The sequence below is a fragment of the Cornus florida genome, unplaced genomic scaffold, assembly GCF_030987335.1.
Source record: "Cornus florida cultivar Cherokee Brave unplaced genomic scaffold, ASM3098733v1 CherokeeBrave_3.0.0_Hap2_Chr02, whole genome shotgun sequence".
In the NCBI taxonomy this organism is placed as follows: Eukaryota; Viridiplantae; Streptophyta; class Magnoliopsida; order Cornales; family Cornaceae; genus Cornus; species Cornus florida.
Window position 1 is genome coordinate 48,766,504 of NW_026775572.1, and position 18,984 is coordinate 48,785,487.

At 37.8% G+C, this 18,984-nt stretch overlaps 1 protein-coding gene across 1 annotated transcript; it reads right to left on the minus strand.

The window, feature by feature from the left end:
• Positions 1-13,345: 13,345 nt before the first annotated feature.
• On the minus strand, positions 13,346-16,672 carry LOC132296208 (uncharacterized). Its single transcript, XM_059794424.1, has 3 exons — positions 14,930-16,672; positions 14,016-14,786; positions 13,346-13,930 (listed from the first exon to the last, which is right to left on the minus strand). Exons 1-3 carry the CDS (start codon positions 16,670-16,672, stop codon positions 13,346-13,348), a joined length of 3,099 nt encoding a protein of 1,032 aa, XP_059650407.1.
• Positions 16,673-18,984: the final 2,312 nt, after the last annotated feature.

Below are 18,984 nucleotides of genomic sequence, written 5' to 3' on the forward strand. Positions count from 1 at the left end.
CTTTTAAGTTATGATATATAAGGACACATTGCAGTTCGCCGCCATTATGTGAAATGGTGGGATACTTTCAACATTGATAGAATCATGGGATATGTTGAGAATGAATTCCCAAGACATATTTCCGCACAAGTTCCTCAAAAACAGAAACATGCACCTTTACCAAAAGTTACTCACATACAAAAACAGGTACCTCCACAAAGTAAGCCAAAATAGATATCTTCTTCTTTTAGGAATTGTAGTTGTTGAGTTTTATTATGGAGCAAATTTATGGTTTTGGATACAAAGGAATCAATTACTGATTTTAGTTCTTTCTTAGAGGGATATCTCAGGAATCTAAATTGAACCTCTTGTCCGAAAGGTCGGGATACTAAACCTTCATTATCAGTTGTGAATGGATAAAGAAGGTAAATGAATGGGACGCCTAATATTAATTTGTCAGTCATATTTTTTACCAGAACAAAGGATGTTTTAAAACATACATTGTTTTGACAAATATGAGCTTTGGATAATTTATATTTTATATCCATTTTACTTCCATTAGCTGAGCTTAGTTTTTCAGAGTTTTTCTCATAATATTTGGTTGGTATGAGACCTTCTTAAATGGGATTAAGATCAGCTCCTGTATCAATCAAAGCAATGACTTCAAGTTTTGATGATAAGAGTAACTTTAGAATACCATTTTTGAAAAGATATATTAGTTAAAGTTTGAAGTTTTTGAGAAGGTTCTGAATGGACTTAGTGATTAGAACCTTCTTCATCAGATGAGTCTTTTCCCTTAAAGGAAAAAGCAGGATTTGTGTTTAATTCAACAATATCATTTTTTATATTTTGATTTTCTATTTTGAAGTGTTTAATCTCTGTTTTGATGATGTTAATTTCTTCTTGAAGGTCTTGGATGGTAACTTCTTTTGGTTGATTGTTGAATCTTTTTAGGGTTTTGTATAAACTAAAGTTAGGTTTGGTTACTTTTAGGGTTTCGGGTTCTTTGTTACCTAACAAAGACTTATGTTTTTTAAGATAGGAGGATTTTAATTTAGGGTCTTCTACTTTACTGATTAAGTCTATAAGTAAGTGTTCTTGTTCTTCAGTCTTTGTGAGAACATTGAATGATTTACAACAACTATCCTTACATCCTATAGTAATATCAGGAGAGCTGGGAGAGTCATCAAATGACTGAGAAGAAGAACTAATTTCTAGATTACTACTGCTGTCATCAGTATCTTGTAATTGGAGTATTTGATAAAGAGATTCTTTAATGTCCTCAAAAATTTGTAATTAACTAATTTTCTTCTTGGCATAACAGTATTTTGGAAAGTGGCCTAGTCTACCACATTTAAAACATTTAACTTTGCTAACATCTTTACTAGTGTCTTTGGTATCTTTTTACCAGCATTATTCTTCCCAAACGTCCTTTTTGGTTTTCGTTTTTCTTTAGAATAGTATTTTATTTTTGGGAATACTGTTTTTCAATTCTTGTAGTTCATTTGATAACCGTTGTGACTTTTATAGGATTTCTTTTGGACATTAGTCTTTTGTCATGAATAAGCAATGGGTGGAAGACCATACTGTTCACAGAAGGTGCCCATTTCATACTTTGCTCTTTCTCTATCATAATTTAATTGGTTACTAATTTTCATGTCAATGCACATTCTTAAGCCTTCTTTCTGGATTAAACTTATGATGTTACCATACGTGAGGTTGTCATAATCAATGACACATGTGGCTTTACTTAGGGTTTCTCTAATTTTGTGAGAAAAAGATTGGGTAAACCATTAATGAATTTTTCTTTCCAAAATGGTTTATTACTATCATGCCTGATCATTACTCTGAACAAGAATACATCTTTACCACCGAAAGTCACTCATGGTTGGACAAGTGAGATTGGTGAGTTGATCATGTATTCTGGCAGTAATGTTACTTGGAGTTCCTATGAAGTGTTCAACTATAGTGTAAATAAGTGTATTGACGCCATCGGGAACACCACGTCCTATAGTTTCATCAAAGATAGGAAGTCCATTATTGTCTTTTTGGATAGCATTTTTTATTTTTTCACGAAAATCTTCAGTGAGGTGATTTTCCCACCAAGATTTTAACATACCCATGAACCCCGAAGTAAGTAAATCAACAATATCTTGCTGACTAAGATTATGGGAGGTGACATAATTGTTAGCCACCATAGATATATGATTTAATTTGTTTAGAATTTCCTGTTCAGATAAACCATCTATATTCCATTCATAGAGTTTATCAGAAGAGACAAAAAATTGATTTTGGATGTTTCGTTCTTCATATTGAATATCTGGAGGAGTTGATCTAGGGTACCAATTTTTTATGAGACTAGTAGGGTTAACTCGTTTATGAGAAATACGATTGAGTTTGAAATTGGAGAAAGCATTTTCAATGGCTTGAATTTCAGAGGTGTAATCAGAGGTGGAAAAGGAGCTGTCAGAATCATCATTGTGGGTGATAACAGGGATAGTTTTTTCATCTTTAATTTTAGCTTTTCCTTTTTCAAGGGTTTTGAGTATGGTTTCAATCTGGAGAACAATAAAAGAGCCAGGCAAGGCGGCTGGAAGTCCTTTTCTATGTGTAGGCATAGAAATGAGGGGGTTTTCAATAGGGAGAATAGTGGGTTTTTCATGTGGTATTGTGGGTTTGGTTAAGGAAAGTTCAATGTTATCAAGTTGAATACCAATGGTGTGTAAATACTGATTTGTAAAATTGTTTTCTTCAATTATTTTTCTGGTATCTGGGTCGGAGGTGTTGCTGACTTTTAGGGGAGAAGCAGTGACTTCAGTTCCCATGTGATCGAGGATCACAGATTCTAATGGAGGATGGGAAGAAGAAACTGTTATTGTATCAGATTTTTTCCAGTTAACTTTTGTCAAGACATTGACTTTGTTATGATAATTTTCAAGATAATCAAATAAATGAATTTCTATCTTGTGTTCTATCATGAACTGTTGCCATAAGTGAAGAATTTTATGTTGTTTTCTGTTAGTATGAGATTGTCGAAAATTTATTCTTTCTTCTTTATTGTTAGGCGATGAGTATCCATCATGTAATCTGGAGAGATCATACTTAAAAGGTTTACTGATGGTATTTAATTGTAGGTTAATGGTGTTGAGATTTCCAATAAAATCAAAAGGTGTGGGAGAATTTGGTGTAGATTTAGATTTGGCAGTGTGTATATAACAAGGATGGTTCACTTGTTCTTCGATCTTAAGACCCTTTAACTTAACATCCTTGAATCGTGGATCAAGTTTTGAATTTTTTCTATCTAGAGGAGGAACTTCACTTTCTCTTTCCAATAAACCATGATCTGATCTATCGTATGAAGTGGAAGGACGAGAGCGAGTCAGAAAACGTTGTTCATCGAAACTTATTCTGACTGTTCCGTTGATAAATTCCTGAACTCTTTCAAGAGAACTTATATCATTTTTTATCTTAATCGGATGATTTTCATTGTAGAGAATCCATTCGTTGGGCAACAAAATGTCTTTTCAGGCAATTGTTTTCTTGATTTGAATATTAGCATCAAGAGTAATACTTTCAATTAAAAGGGTATGGCCTTTTATATCTTTCTTAACTGCCTTGACATTAAGATTGGTTTTGATTGTTTAGTAATAAATTCTGTAAATCAAACCTAAAGGCTGAGATCCCAAAAGTATAAGGTAAGCTGATGTTTGAATATTAAGGGTTAAAGCCTTTAATAAGTGATGATCACTTAAACTAAGAGTCAAATCTGGGTAACAATTGAAATGAACTAGGCCATTACAAATACTTGTTTCCATAACTCCTAAGAGACTACGGTCGTAATCAAGGAACCTAGCATCTCTAAGAGCTAGTAAGATAGAGGCATTAAGTCCTCTATTGGTGAATGGTTTGACTGCTACCTGAACGAGACCTAGATGGATGAAATTGTATCCTTGATCTCTATGCCTTTGGATTGCCTAGGCTGTGAGTAATTGACATTTCTCATGTTCTTTTGACAAAGAATAAATTTGTTCAACTATTTTAACTGTGTAGTCACTAAGAAAAGTTGACTTGAGGAAATTGGTTTCATAAATTTCTCGATTTGGAATTCTTAGAATATTCCAATCTCAAAAATCTAAGTTGATATCTTCAATGCGATATTCTTCTTCATTTATTATGTTTGGAACTGGAGGGGGTAGGCTAGTTTTGGAACTAGAACTCATTGAAGAGGTAGATCTAAATAACCTATTCATGATTGCTTAACTCATACTATTCTTATTCAGTTGGGTTAGAGAAAACAGACCTACAGTCATAATTCTCTCTCAAAATGGTATCTATATCCTATCCATGCGCTTATCCGCTCATACCGCACCTCTCAAGCCCTCCTTTGGGACTTATTGTTTGGATCTAGGACTTATTGTTTGGATATGGACTTACAGGAAGGAAATAGAGAACAAGAAAAAAAGAATCACCTAACAGACTGTTTTAACTTAAACAACAGAACAAGATTAGTAAAGGGGAAAGCATGAAGAATAGATTAACTAAATCAACCACAAACAAATGGCTCTGATACCAACAAGGGGAAGCGCACATTAACTTAAAAGACAAATAAGTAAATAACAGATATTAAGATATTATAGAGGAGGTATATAATCGTCCAAAGTATAATAAAGTTGACTGAAATTAAATAATTGTTACTGAAAATAAGTTACAACAGAAGATTACAAGAGAATATAAAACAGATATTAAGATATTATAGAGGAGGTATATAATTGTCCAAAGTATAATAAAGTTGACTGAAATTAAACAATTGTTGCTGAAAATAAGTTACAACAGAAGATTACAAAAGAATAGAATTTAACTTACAAATTACTAATAGAAGTCTGTTGAATACAGCAAACCCCCCCCCCCTCTCTCTCTCTCTCTAAACTTGCCTTCTCTCTCTCTCTCTCTTTGCAACTACACACTACAAAATCTACAAGAATCAGAAGTTCAAACCCATATCGGCATATCATTTCAGATTGTTCAAAAAATCAAAACCCATGTCTTTCAGTTTCCATCGCCCGCTGCTCCAGTTCGGGTTTGCCGTTCGTAAGCTTTAGCCACTGTCTCTCAACTCTCAAGCTTACCCCCCTCTCTTTTTGCAACTGCTAACTTTTACGTATAGGTTTTGTTTTAATTTTTTTCCTAAATCAACTAATCAAGGTTTGTAATTCTTGTTTTGCAAACTAAATCCAATTTGGTGAAATTTTTTATGATCTTTTTTAAATATATATATATATATATATATATATATATATCTGAAACCCCCCCCCCCCCCCCTCTCTCTCTTTCTTTGTCGTTCTCTTTCTGAAATAGGAATTGCTATTTCTTGTACTACAATTGGCATCAGTTTTGGCAAATTTAAAAATTGGCAGCCCATATAGCATTGCATTGGAGAGCCCATTTTTAAGCCCACTTGCTATATTTTAAAAATGGCAGCCCATATAGCATTACATTGGAGATACTCTAACAATACCTATTTTAGAGCCCAACACCACCTAAACACTAAACTGCCATTGTTCCTTCCTCTTCGATACATTTATACCGTTGTTTGATCTTACTTTCTCTCACCTCAACCATAAAATTCAACCAATTTTTTCATCTGGCTTTCTAAAGTTACTCCCCAAAACTCTATATTTATGTGTTTTTCAACCTTTTAAAGGGTTCATATCCAAGTTGGTGAGTTGATTTGTCCAATAAAAGAATTCATCAAAATTCAAACATTCTCTCATCTGAGTTTCTTTCAATTGCTCCAAAATTTTCAATTCTCGTGGGTTTTTCGTTTAGATCTAATTGGTAAATGGTCAATCCAATAGCCGCATTGGTGAGTTAATTGCGTCAGACCATAAGGGACATTTCTGGGCAACCTGAGTGTTGTGCACGTTGATGAAGATGTACGGTAATTTGGTTCAAAAAGTGAAGTTATTGAACCCTCTGTTTGAAAAGAAGAACTTGGAAACTATGAGGTTTGAGAACTTGAATAATTTGATATTTTGTTGCTTTAAATTAAGCTAAAGAGCTTCTCCGATCGGTCAATTAAGGCAAGCTAAAGCTTAAAACACAAACCGTCGCGCTCTCTCGTTGTAAACGTCTTTCCTCTAATGGCTATACATGAAGCTTATTTTCAAACCCTAGAGGAAATTTTAAGAGACAATAGATTGTGCTTTTTCTAAGTCTTGAAGAACCAAATTGGCACTTCATCAAATGGTGGTCTGTGTACTACTAGCGAAGATAAGGTCCAGCGACTGAACTTAATTTTATCTTGAAAGGTAGGCGTTCATGGTGGAGAAATTCATTAAACAAAGCATATAGTTACAGGACTTTAACGGCTTAAACAAATTAAGGTAAAATGCATTAACCCCTGAAGTATGACCTGATTGCAATAAACCCCCTTGAAGTATGACTTTGTTATACACAGTGACTATTTGTCAGCAGCCATTAACGGAAAAATAAAATGACCCTTTAGCCCTTACTTAAACGGCACCATTTTAGCTATTTTGTTGTTGATAAGCTGATGTGGGTATGCAGAACCAATAAACATGTGACACCTAGCAACCTAACCTTATTAATAAGGTCGTGTGTACAAAATGGTGCCAAACAATGTCCAGCAACATTTTATGGCGCCAAACAATAACCTAAACATGTCCCATCTCTATCAACAAGGTATAGACAAAACCCTAAGTTGGTTGTAGGAGTTGTGTTTTCTCTCAGTTCGTTGAAGACAACAACAATACAAAACCCTAAGCTGGTTGTAGGAGTTATGTTTTCTCGCAGTTCGTTGATGATAGCAACAATATGAACAATAAAACTTGTTTTGGTCTGTAAATAAGTCTCTTTGGTTTAAACCGGTGAGAATCAAGGACAAAACCGGCAACAGCAAGGAAAAACCGGCAATGTAAGGATCTACGTTGCGCATGGGATGGCTATGACTGACTGTAACCTATGTGCTTCGTGATAACAGTATGCTTAATGGATAATGCTAAAATGCAAGGAACAACGACCAAGGAACAACTCGATGAGAGGTGGGTCTGTTTTGCAGCGCGCAGTAGTGACTGTTTGCAATAGCGGCGCTGAACCACGAGGGTAAACGACAATGAGTTGAACTGAAACGGTGGCCGACAAGTAAGGATGAACCCACAGGACGAAGATGATTATTCTTAACGACAGCCGCGGATTAGAACAACGGTGGTGGCGACTGTAGGAGTCGCGAAGCTTCAATGAAGTATGACAATGGTGACGATGTACTTGGAAGATGTCGGTGAGCTTACCGATGAGCAATGGAACTGAACTGGATATGGAAATTTGAGAGCGAGTCACCTAAATATGGAGATTTGAAAGCAAATGATAAGGAATTGCTGAAAAACAATGGCGAACGAAAGAGGATTTGCTAAGACTAAAAATTAGGGCTTCAAAATTTGGGGGTTGTTTGGTACAATGTGATCTTATGAATATATATATATATATAAATACGAGTTTAATTCAGTTACACCCCCTGTGGTTTGTCCAATCTTCAAGGAGACCCCCCCCCCCCCCCCCATTTGCAAAAATTCAGTCAGACCCCCTACTTTTTGGCTCGGTCAACGGTCAAAGCTGGTCAGAGACACTTTTTGCTGACATCAGCAAAAAATTAAATTTTAATGCCAAAATTGCCCCTCAATGGTTATGTTTGGCTACAGCATTTCAAATCCCCCCTCAACGGTCATGTTTGGATATTGGGATAGCAGCGAAAGCATACCCGTGATTTCAGGGTGAGGTTGCTGCAGTGGTGGTGGCAGAGGGTGGCTGCGCCAGCTCCCTTGTCTCCTACAATCGTTTTCACTGCTACTTCCGATATTACCCATCTAATTTCACCTATTCAAATACTTAGAAAACAACCCAGATTGTTAAAAAAAAAAAAAAAAAAAAAAAAAAAAAAAAAAAAAAAAAAAAGAAAAGAAAAGAAAAGAAAAGAACTACCTTTCATAAACAAAATTGAATTAACATACTGTTCGCGCGGTTTTTGTTCCCTACGCCGGTCGATGGACTCTTCGCGGGCGTGCCAGAGTATTTGTACAAAATACCCAAAATATGTAATTGAACACCAGCCTATCCCTTTTTCCGATGGCTGACTCTCAGGCGATTGTGTGGGAGAGAGACTAGTAAGAACTCCCAGCAAGGTTCTTTTATGCCTTGTTTGTAGCAAGGACTTTTTAGAGTGTCTAAAGAAATGCAACGGCTGATGAATGTTTGAATGGATGGAATGGCCGAGTGAAGACAGACGGCAAGAACTTAATCAATCGCCGGCCGAACGTGATGGCGAGAACTTAATCAATCGCCATCAGCCAAACACAATGGCAAGAATTTAATCGATCGCCACTGAAACGTGATAGCAAGAATTTAATCAATTGCCATCAGCCAAGTAATGACAAGAATTTAATCAATTGTCACTACGATTCAATGGCAAGAATTTAATCAATTGCCATTGAATTGAAAGCCTAACTAAAATTGCGTAATTAAAATTGGCATAATTGAAATTAAAAGAAAGTAAATGGCTGAATTGAAATAGTTGACAATGATCTAATCAATTGCCATTAAGTTGAAATAAAGAAATTGATAGGAAAAAATGACGTAGAGTCAATTGAAAACATTTTTAGTTGAAATGCATGTTTTGTGGTGGTGCTGGACAAATTGGAATGGAATACAATACTTCTATTTATAGAAGTTCTATCTCAACCTATTCTCCTAATTAATTGCTAGAAAATCTCTTTTGCTTCAATCATTTTTTTTCTTTTGAAATTCAAACCGAGCTACGGCCCAACATTCCTCGCCTTCAATATCGATGCTCCAGGTTCAATGGGAAAGTCTTTACTGAAATCTCTCTTTTCCTTGATTTGCTTCACTTTGTTGCTGAAAATAAGTCGTATTCCAGTAGTCTTTCACATCTCTTCTCCTCTTATTTCGTCTTACTTCAAATAAAATACCTTTATTGAAGAAAATATTAATTGCTAAGAAGTCGGTAGAAAGCTGCTGGAAGATTGCTAGTAAGTTGCTGATTTTTAGCAACTTCTTTCTTCAAGCTTTGACTGAAATATTCCTTTAAATGGCTGGAAAACCATTTATAGCCTTGACCCATACGCTCACGTGGCTGCCCCTTTCTTTTTGAATTTCATTTCCATAAGGATTCAATTTCCTTTCTTATAACTAAATCCCTATTTTTTAGGAACTTAATTATATCACCTCAGCCAACCTCTCCCAATGTTCTATTTCTGACGAAATTTCCTTTTAAAATTAACACAAATCTCTGTTATTTAGTAACAACCCTTTTGGTGAGGTGGCTGAATATATATAGATATCCTCCTAAATCTTCTCCTACTATTTCTCCATTGGCCGACCATTCTTGGACATGCTCAACCCTTATCGGCTTCCCATTGGTCCACGTCGCTGCTGAAGTGGCTGCCAAGTTTTGGTGCCAACAAATGCCCCCTGAATTTCAAAGGCTTTTATCACTTATGATACGAAGCGTTTGGAATTTGAATCGGCCTAAAATTGTAATTCAAATTTTAGTAATAAATCCTTTTCCCAACCACCTGCTTTAATGGTTATCTTTCCCAATTAAAGCGGCGACTACACTAATCCGCTATTACATCCAACAAGTATTTAGCTTGATACCCTCTAATCTCTAAATCATTTTTCTTTCCTTAAACTTTTTATCTCTGAAATTCTTTCTCGGCGAAATCGTTCCTGACGTCCTCTATGGCTCGTAAGAAAACTAAATCAACTGATTCCACCTCTATCCCTCAACCTACCGATCCTTCAACTCATGGCAACATCATAGAGAAATCCCTAAAAACTCTATCTCCTTACAAATACTGTCTCAATACCCTTATCGATCTTCGTACTGACTTCAAAGGCTTAGGTCCTGCTTTCCTTGATGAAGCTCCTTCATCAATCTCACCTTTCTATCCTTCGGCCGACGTTCTTCCATTTCTTCAAACCTTCCCTCCTAATGAAAATGGAAGTTTGCCACACTTTCATTTTAGAACATGGCATAGCCCAAATGATGCTTGGATCAATTGGGTCGACCGAGTTGGAGCTGTGAAGGGAGAAATATGGAAAGATTGTGGCATATATGATGCCATTCAGCTAAGTAAAACTAACATCGCCCAAGACAGAGCCTTGATGATAGCAGCCATGTTTAATTGGTCGACCACCACCAACTCCTTACACTTGAAATGTGGCATGATGGCTCCAACCATTCAAGACGTGTGCTATCTAACCGGCCTCAAACCCTTTGGGATTGATGTAAGTACCATATTGGTAGAAAAGGATTCTCCTTTCATCTTCCCTTCAAAGCAAACTGGAACCAAATCATCTGAATCCTCTTATAGCAAATACTTAACTTCCACCATGGATCCTTGCGTCCCTGTGAATGATGCTGAACATATTGCCTTCTTGTTGGCGTGGCTGAACAAGTTTCTTCTATGCGTACCGGCCTTTCAAGTCACAAAGGATTACATTCATGTGGCCGTTGCCCTTTCAAGAGGTAAACACCTTGCTCTTGCCCCCTTGGTGCTTTCTCATTTATATAGAGGGATTTATGACTTGCTTACCTCCAACGTCGGACGCTATGGTGGTCCCCTCTGGTTATTTCAAATTTGGCTTCAAGTGTACTTTCCTGAACTCGGACCTGTAGTAAGGCCTTCGGCCAATGACCCATTACTTTCTGTAAGTTACGCATCAGCCGTACCTAAATCCCATTCGTTTGGAGATTGCTTCAATTTCTTTTACTCCGGTTGTGAACAGAGGACTATCAGCCAATTCCTTCCATTTTCTCATTGCTCACAAGCACCTCGATGGCTGACTCCTCCTCAAGGAGTGTCTACCAAAAAATCAGCTGATAAGCATTCGGCCATGTGGGCTAGTTTCTTACTTTCAAGAGACCTTCACTTCAACACTGGCCCTCTAGGCACAGTAAACTCAAAAGTTGGAGTTGAGTTCTACAATCCAAACCAACTTGCTGGGCAATTTGGTCTGACTCAAATGATCCCCATGCCCCCTTATTTCTCTTTCAACAAAAACTTCCATAGGCGTATGGTATTTCCAGATGACTCCTATGTAAAGAACGTGTCCTCCCGGTTCTCAAATCTGCAAGCCGGATTCCAATTCCAACCCTTCATCAAAAACCCAGCCTCAGATTCTAGTTTTGATCAATGGTGGTCTTCTTACATTACTTCTACAAGGACGGCTGATAGCCAGTCCCTTGTTGTTAAAATATTGGAATCTTTCAAGTTCATATCTGTGGCCTTTGAAGGGGCATTCGTAATTTCCCGGGCCGTTACCCCAAAGAAGATGCCTCAAAAAGATCCTCCCAAAGATAAAAAAACAAACGGCCAAGAAACTCCCTTTCTCTCAGCCAACAGATGCTCCAACAAGGACCAATAAAGAGAGAAAAGCTAAGGCCAAAGCCACTGTCAGCCTCCTCAAGGGTACGATCTTCCTTTATATATATATATATATATATATATATATATAAACTTTTAATTGAAATTCTCTTACCCCCCTTTTTTTCTTTTTTCTTTTTTTTCGCAGATTCAGACAGTGGAACTTTATCAGCCTCGCTTAATCCAGAAGACGTTGAGCCCCAAGATGATGAGATTTCCTCCAGCCAACCTCCTCAGCCTTCAATAACTGAATCAGCCATCATCCCTGATGTTCCTCCAATTCCTCCAAAGGTAAAAGTTTTTTTTTTCTATTAACACACAAAGACAATCATATCGGCTCAATTGTTAAAATACTTAGCCAATATTGATTTCTAATTCTCGGCCACAACTATTATTGGCCGAGACAAACTTTAATAAAGCTTCCATCTCCAGGGAAAAAGAAAAAAATCAACTGCTCATGGCACTTTAAAAAGAACAAGACTGAGCACACGTAAGAAACAGGAAGTGGAAGAAAATCTAGAAAGCCTTCATCCTACAGAAGATGTGGCCGATGATCCCGTAATTAATGTGGCTGACACTCCTTCTGATCATTCCTCAGATGAAAAAGAGGTAAAGATAACTGTGCTTGAAATTTTCAAACTTTTCAATTAATATGGTCCTTAATTTCTTCTCTTTTACAGCAATCTCCTCTTCTTGACTTGGTCTATAGCCCAGTTAGAAATTTCAGCCCTCTGAAGGATTTTCATGATCCCATTGAGGTGCCCTTCAATGTTCAAGTCACTCCTGCTAAAACTTCATCCCAGGGAGATAGCACAGCGGTTCAGCCAGAATTTCCGCCTCCAGAAACCAGTCATCAGCCACTCTTAGTGACAGACATAGCCGAATCATCTAAGGTATTGACTATCTCATGTCCCCAAAAAAAAAAAAAAACTTAAGATCTAATCTTTCCTCATTTTGTCAGGTTGTGTATGAGAAAACTCAAATTATTCCTTTATTTCCTCCACAAAAAGTTCCTGCTTCATCCCTACTGGCCTTGAGCAATTTTTTTAAGGATGTGGTGGCTTCAGTGACCGAAGAGAAAGAAAGTGAATCTTCTGGAGCCACTCCAGTCACTTCAACCAATATCCCTATACAATCCTTAGAAGAGACCAAAAAATCTTTACTTGAGATCTTGAAAAGGGATGCTGCTGATCTTCCTAATTTTGAAAGTGAGCTCACAGCAGTGCTTTCTACACTCAACCAGTACCCAGACTTTCCGGTTGATCTTCAAGCCACTATTGCTACCTTTAAAGGCCAGTTACCAACTCTGACCGATGATATTTTCCAAGCCAATGAAGCAATCAACCAATTCAACAAGAGTAAAAACAGGAAGGATACCCTTGCTAACCAATTGTTAATTCAAGCTTCCTCCTTTGAAAGAGTGAATACAGAGTTCATCGGCCTTGAGGAAAGAGAACATGTCCTTCAGAAAGAGATCGACCAGATCCATGCTCGTAAGGCCATCTTGTCTGCTGAAGCTGCCACATTGCAGTTTGAAGCTCAAGACCTTGCTCACGAGCATGCAAATCTTCGTGGAGAATTACCTCAATTAGAAGAGTCAAAGAGGCAGGCCATGGTGGCCTTCAATCGGTCCTTAGTTATTTGGGCCGATTTCAAGGAAAAATTTGCAAACATATGAATTTTTTTTTTTTTTATATTAGCTTCCTTTTGTGGCCATCTTAGTGTATGATCTTTAAATGATGTAATCTTTTACACTTCAATGAATAAATGGCCTTTTTTGTTACTCCAAACAAGCATCGACATTCTAGCGAGAAAGAATTTATTAAAATAACCAAATCAGCCTAGAAAAATAGGCCGATTTTTATTACATAAAGGTACACATGGTCAGCCATAAGTACTGGCTAACACTAATTTTCCCTTTCAAAGATTGCCGGTACATACCTCTTGAGGTACTTGCCATTAATGGGATAGTCATGTAATCGGCCACTGAAATATTTCAGCCTATATGCTCCTCCACTTAAAACTTGATGGACTAAGTATGGCCCTTCCCATTTTTGGGACCACTTCCCATATTTCCTATCGACTTTACCCACTGGCAAAACAACTTTCCAAACCAAATCTTCTTCAGCAAAAGACTTAGGTTTTACCCTCTTGTTGTAGATCCTCATCACTTTCTTCTTGTGAGCTATGATATGATCCAAGGCATCCCTTCTAAATTCATCCAAATCTTCCAATTCTACCAACATTGCTTGAGTATAATCAGCTGGAGTTAGATTATTTTGAAAAGCAACTCTGGCTGATTTAACCTTCATCTCCATAGGCAGAACAGCATCATGACCATAAGTTAACATGTATGGTGTAACTCCTGTGCCTGTTCTTTTTGAGTTCCTATAGGCCCATAAGGCTTCAGACAAAGTCTCATGCCACCTTCTTGGCTTATCTTTGATCATTTTTTCAATGATCTCAATTAGAATCTTATTTGAAGATTCGGCCTGGCCATTTGCTTGAGCATAGTATGGCGTAGAGGCTAACATATGAATATTCATGTTGTGGCCGAATTGTAGTACATATAAATACTGTTGCATTGTCTGAAACAAGTGTTTCTGGAATCCCAAATCTGTGGATGATGTTTTGCTCCATGAAATTAATCACTGTTTGCTGATCAACCGTTTTGCAAGCCTTGGCCTCAACCCATTTAGTAAAATAATCTATGGCAACAATCACCCAGTGATGGCCTTCGCTTGATGGTGGATTAATTTTACCAATAAGGTCAAGGCCCCAACCTCTGAATGGCCAAAGTTTGATTATTGGCTGTAATTCTTTTGCTGGTACATTCTGAATCGACCCGTGTCTTTGACAAGCTTGACAACCTTTTGAGTAATCTATGCAATCTTTTCTCATTCTCGGCCAATAATATCCATATCTGCGAATCAACCATCTCATTTTAATCCCAGCTTGGTGAGCCCCACAACTGCCCTCATGTACCTCGGCCATAACCTGAAATGATTCCTCCTTGCTTATGCATCGTAGTAGGAGCCCATCTTCTAACCCTTTTCTGTATAGATCCCCATCTAGAAGCACAAAGTTGATCGCTTTTCTTTTAATACTCCTATCAGCCTTGATGTTTGGATTTCGAAGAAACATTATAAATGGTATCCTCCAGTCATCGTCGTCCAAATCTTCTACATCAATTATCCAAGTATCAAACATAGTATTTCTCAATTCTGCCGATGGCAAAGATCTTCGTGTTATCTTTATCAACTGATCTTCTATTCCGGCTGGTACTCTTATTCCAGAGGCTGCTTGAGCCATGCTGTTGGCCTCCTTATTCTGCCCTCTCGGCCAGAACTTAAGTTGAACATTATCAAATTGATTAATTAATGAAGTGGCCAAAGAATAAAACGGCCTTAATTGCCAACTTAGGCACTTAAAATCTTCAGAAATTTGGCTAAGGACTAAGTTTGAATCTCCCAAAATCTTTACACTTTAACAGCCATTTCAATTAAAATCTCCAGGCTGATTATAAGTGCTTCATATTCGGCCTGGTTATTTGAACATTTAAAATCTAAAAAGAAAGAGAATGAAGCCTTTCTGCCAGCTGGCAAAATAATAACAATACCTGCTCCTGCTCCATCAGCCGTGCTTGATCCATCAAACATCAAGATCCAAGGAGTCAAGAATATAGCTGATGACTCCAATTCATCATAAACCCATGGATCAATATCAGTTGAAGGATGATCGGCCAAAAAATCAGCCAGAACCCTTCCTTTTACTGATTTTTGTGAGACGTAGATAAAATTGAATTCCATCAAAGCCAAAGCCCACTTACCTATTCGGCAAGTGATCAATGGCCTTGATAGCATATACTTGATTACGTTAGTCTGACAAAGAATGTAAACATCAACAGGCCGCATGTATACTCTCAACTTCATGGCCGAATAGTACAAAGATAAACAAAGCTTCTCAATTGAGGAATATCTGCATTCTACATCAGTTAGTACTCTACTCAGGTAGTAGACAGCCTGCTCCTTTCCATGTTCATTGTCTTGTGCGAGCATACTACCAATTGATTCTTCTGCGGCCGATAAATAAAGCTTTAACGGCCACTTCTTTCTTGGAGGCATTACAACCGGGGGGTTTGCCAAATACTCTTTTATTTTGTCAAAGGCCTTCTGATGGGATTTGTCCCAATGAAATTTCTCATGTGACTTTAATTTCACTAAAGTCGAAAAGACATACACTCGGCCAGCATGGTTAGAAATAAATCTTCTAAGAAAACCTACCTGGCCGAAGAACCTTTGCACTTGTTTTTTGTTGGCTGGGGCCCTAACATTTATAATAGCTTTGACCTTGTTCTGATCAACTTCAATACCTCGTTTATGTACCAAGAACCCCAAGAAATTCCCGGCTGAAACTCCAAATGCACACTTCAATGGGTTCATTTTCAATTTGTGAATCCTCATCCTTTCAAAGGCCCTTTTCAAGTGTTCCAAATGCTGTCTCTTGGCCGATGATTTCACAACCACATCATCTATATAAATTTCCATGAATCGGCCAATCATATCATGAAAGATAGAATTCATTGCCCTTTGATAAGTAGCCCCAGCATTTTTTAGGCCAAATGGCATCACAATCCAGTCAAAAGTACCAATTGACCCAGGACATCTAAAAGCCGTTTTATGAACATCCTCCTCGGCTAAATAGATTTGATTATAACCTGAATGGCCGTCCATAAAAGACAATATTTCATGCTTAGCGGCCGAATCAATAAGTTGATCGGCCACAGGCATTGGATATTCATCTTTTGGAGTGGCATTATTTAAATTGCGAAAATCCACACAAACTCTAAGTTTGCCATTCTTCTTCATTACAGGAACAACATTAGACAACCATTCAATATACCTAACTGTTCGAATAAATCCTGCCTTAAGAAGTCTCTCAATTTCTTCTTTAATTTTGAGCATTACTTCCGAAGACATCCTTCTTGGTGGTTGTTTATATGGCTGAAAATCTTTCTTGATCGGTAATCTATGTTCTACCAATTTTCTAGACAGGCCAGGCATCTCTTCATAACTCCAAGCAAAGCAATCCTTATATTCATTTAATAATTTAATCAAATCGGCCTGTAATTTAGGCTCAAGCAAAGCACTAACAAATAATGGCCGATTATCTTTTTTAGTACCAACATTTATTTCCAATAAAGGATCTTGCACCTCTGCTTTATTATCTTCCATCCTGGAAGGGGCTGACTCCAAATCTTCAAGTTAGATTGCATCCAGTTTTTCGAAACCTTCTTCAATTATATCGGCCGTGCTGGCCGATACCTCTTCATATAGTTGTTCTTCTTTGGCCAGTCTCTTCTCAGCCAGATATGCTTTCAGTCTGATGCAAGCGGCCCTGAAAGCTTGCCGCTTCTTATCTTCATTGGTTTTGTGATCCATCAGTAACATCTTCAATGTCCTTGATGGTCGACCTGAAAATATCAATTTTCGGCCGAGCTGCTTCTGACAATAATTCTTTAATATCAGCATTAATTAAATTCTTCTTCATTGTTGCCGCTGCTGGTCGTCCCATCCTGTTAATGCCAACAAATTTGATAGGTACAACAGTTTCATCATAAAGTGCAGCCTCAGCCGAATACACCCTAGCTATAAAGGGTTTGTTATCGGCCTCAACAATTTTTACCTCATTTCCGTCCCAAAAAATCAACATTTGATGCAAGGTTGATGGGATGCACATGTTAGGATGAATCCAATCTCGGCCTAAAAGGAGATTATAGGCCGCGGTTGAATCAATGATAAAGAAAACCGTAAAGGATGTCTTACCGCCAATAGTAATTTCCAAAGGTATAATACCTTTGGTGTTACTAGATCCTCCATTAAAACCACTGATGGCCACGTCGGTTGGAACTACATCATCCATGGTTTTACCCAATTTCTTCAAAGTAGTTGATGGAATGACATTCACCATCGAACCATTGTCAACCAAAACCCTATTGATTGGCTGACCCTCAACCCATACTTTAACATACAACGGCCTCAACTGCTGTGTCATGGACAAAGGTGGTTTTTCAAAAATGATTTTATCGGCCTTAGATGGCTGATCCTGAGAGATCAATCCTATCCCGGCCGATGAACTTGTCGAATCGTTCTTAATTTCTAAAGATTCAGCCTTTTCTTCCTGCTTGGCTGACTCAACATCCCTGTTCATCGTTGGTTCTATCCTTGCTTCAAACACAGAAGGCAAAACAAATACCATGTTACAATTTACCTTATCCGGGAGAGAACCAAAACAAATTCTGTACTTGGCCGCATGCTTTGGATCCTGGTCGGGCTGATCATCTTTTTCTTCATAAAAGCATGCCTTATTCTCAAAGGATGTAACGACCTCCATGTCTTCAGCCACCACTGGTTCAATTTTCCTTTCTAGTTGATCATGGTCGATCTTGTCTTCTTTCCTTTTGAGTTCTGCATTTTTCCTTTGCATCCTCCTTTTTTGGGTACGTGTAGGAGGCTGCTTAGGAAACTTTGGGTGACTTACTCAAGTCCATCTGCCATGGTCAACCAAAGGAGGTCTAACCATTCTTACACGGCTAGATTCTTCTCCTTTTTGAACCCATATTTCTGACTGAATTGTTGGTTTCCTTTTGAAACTAGGATAAAAATGTTGTTCTGGCAGGACTCTATCGGCCACCGATGACAGAATGATTCTCACTGCCCTCGGCCCATTTTCTCTAAATACTAATCGATTGATTTCTTCGTGATTCTGTCTAGGCTGATGGCCTAACCTTTCATGGACACTGCGCTTTCTGGTTGATTGGAAATAGCCCCTCTTGTCTGAGTCATTCCTTTGGCCTTTGCAATTTGGACAACAACCATGGTTGATGAGGGCAATTTGAGCTTCTCTTAACTGAATTTCCAAGTCCTTAACTTTCTGCTCATCATTACTGGCCGATGAACTACCAAGAACTTTTGGTAATCTTTCCTGTCTACCATTATCAGCGGCTTTTTCAGTTGCCAGGCTGATTACATTGGTACTGACAATATTAGGAAATGGATCGCCATCGACCCCCATTACATCTGGCTTCTTTTCAGGGAATTTCAATACACCTTCATCGATAGATTTCTGCAATACATTTCTAAATACATAACAATTGTTAATAGTATGATTCCATGAATTATGAAATTTGCAGAACTCTCTTCCTTTTAAATCATTGGTCGATGGTATATTGTGTCCTTTTGGCAAAACGATTTGTTTGTCGGCTAACAAATGATCAAAAATTTGTTCTGTTTTGGCCAGATCAAACGTATAAACCTTACCAGTATCAGCCGTACCCTTCCTGGCCGATGAAGTCAATGGCTGAGTACCACTGGTGGATACATTTGGTTTTGTTAAAGCGTCACATACATAAGGTTTCTTTAGAATGACTTCGGCTAAATTAGCTTCAAAATCTTCCTCTTCAACCACATCAGTTGAATAAACTTCATAGTTGGGGTCCCTATAGTACGTACCTTTAGAGGAATTTTTTCGTTCTTTCTCCTCTTTG

What these genes read in the sequence shown, in the direction of transcription:
- LOC132296208 (XM_059794424.1), bottom strand. Translation starts at nt 16,672, where the DNA reads ATGGAAGATAATAAAGCAGAGGTGCAAGATCCTTTATTGGAAATAAAT. An exon ending in AGATTTTAATTGAAATGGCT is followed by an intron (nt 14,787 to 14,929) that starts GTTAAAGTGTAA and finishes GTTCAACTTAAG; the next exon opens with TTCTGGCCGAGAGGGCAGAA. An exon ending in TTGTTTCAGACAATGCAACA is followed by an intron (nt 13,931 to 14,015) that starts GTATTTATATGT and finishes GCAAATGGCCAG; the next exon opens with GCCGAATCTTCAAATAAGAT.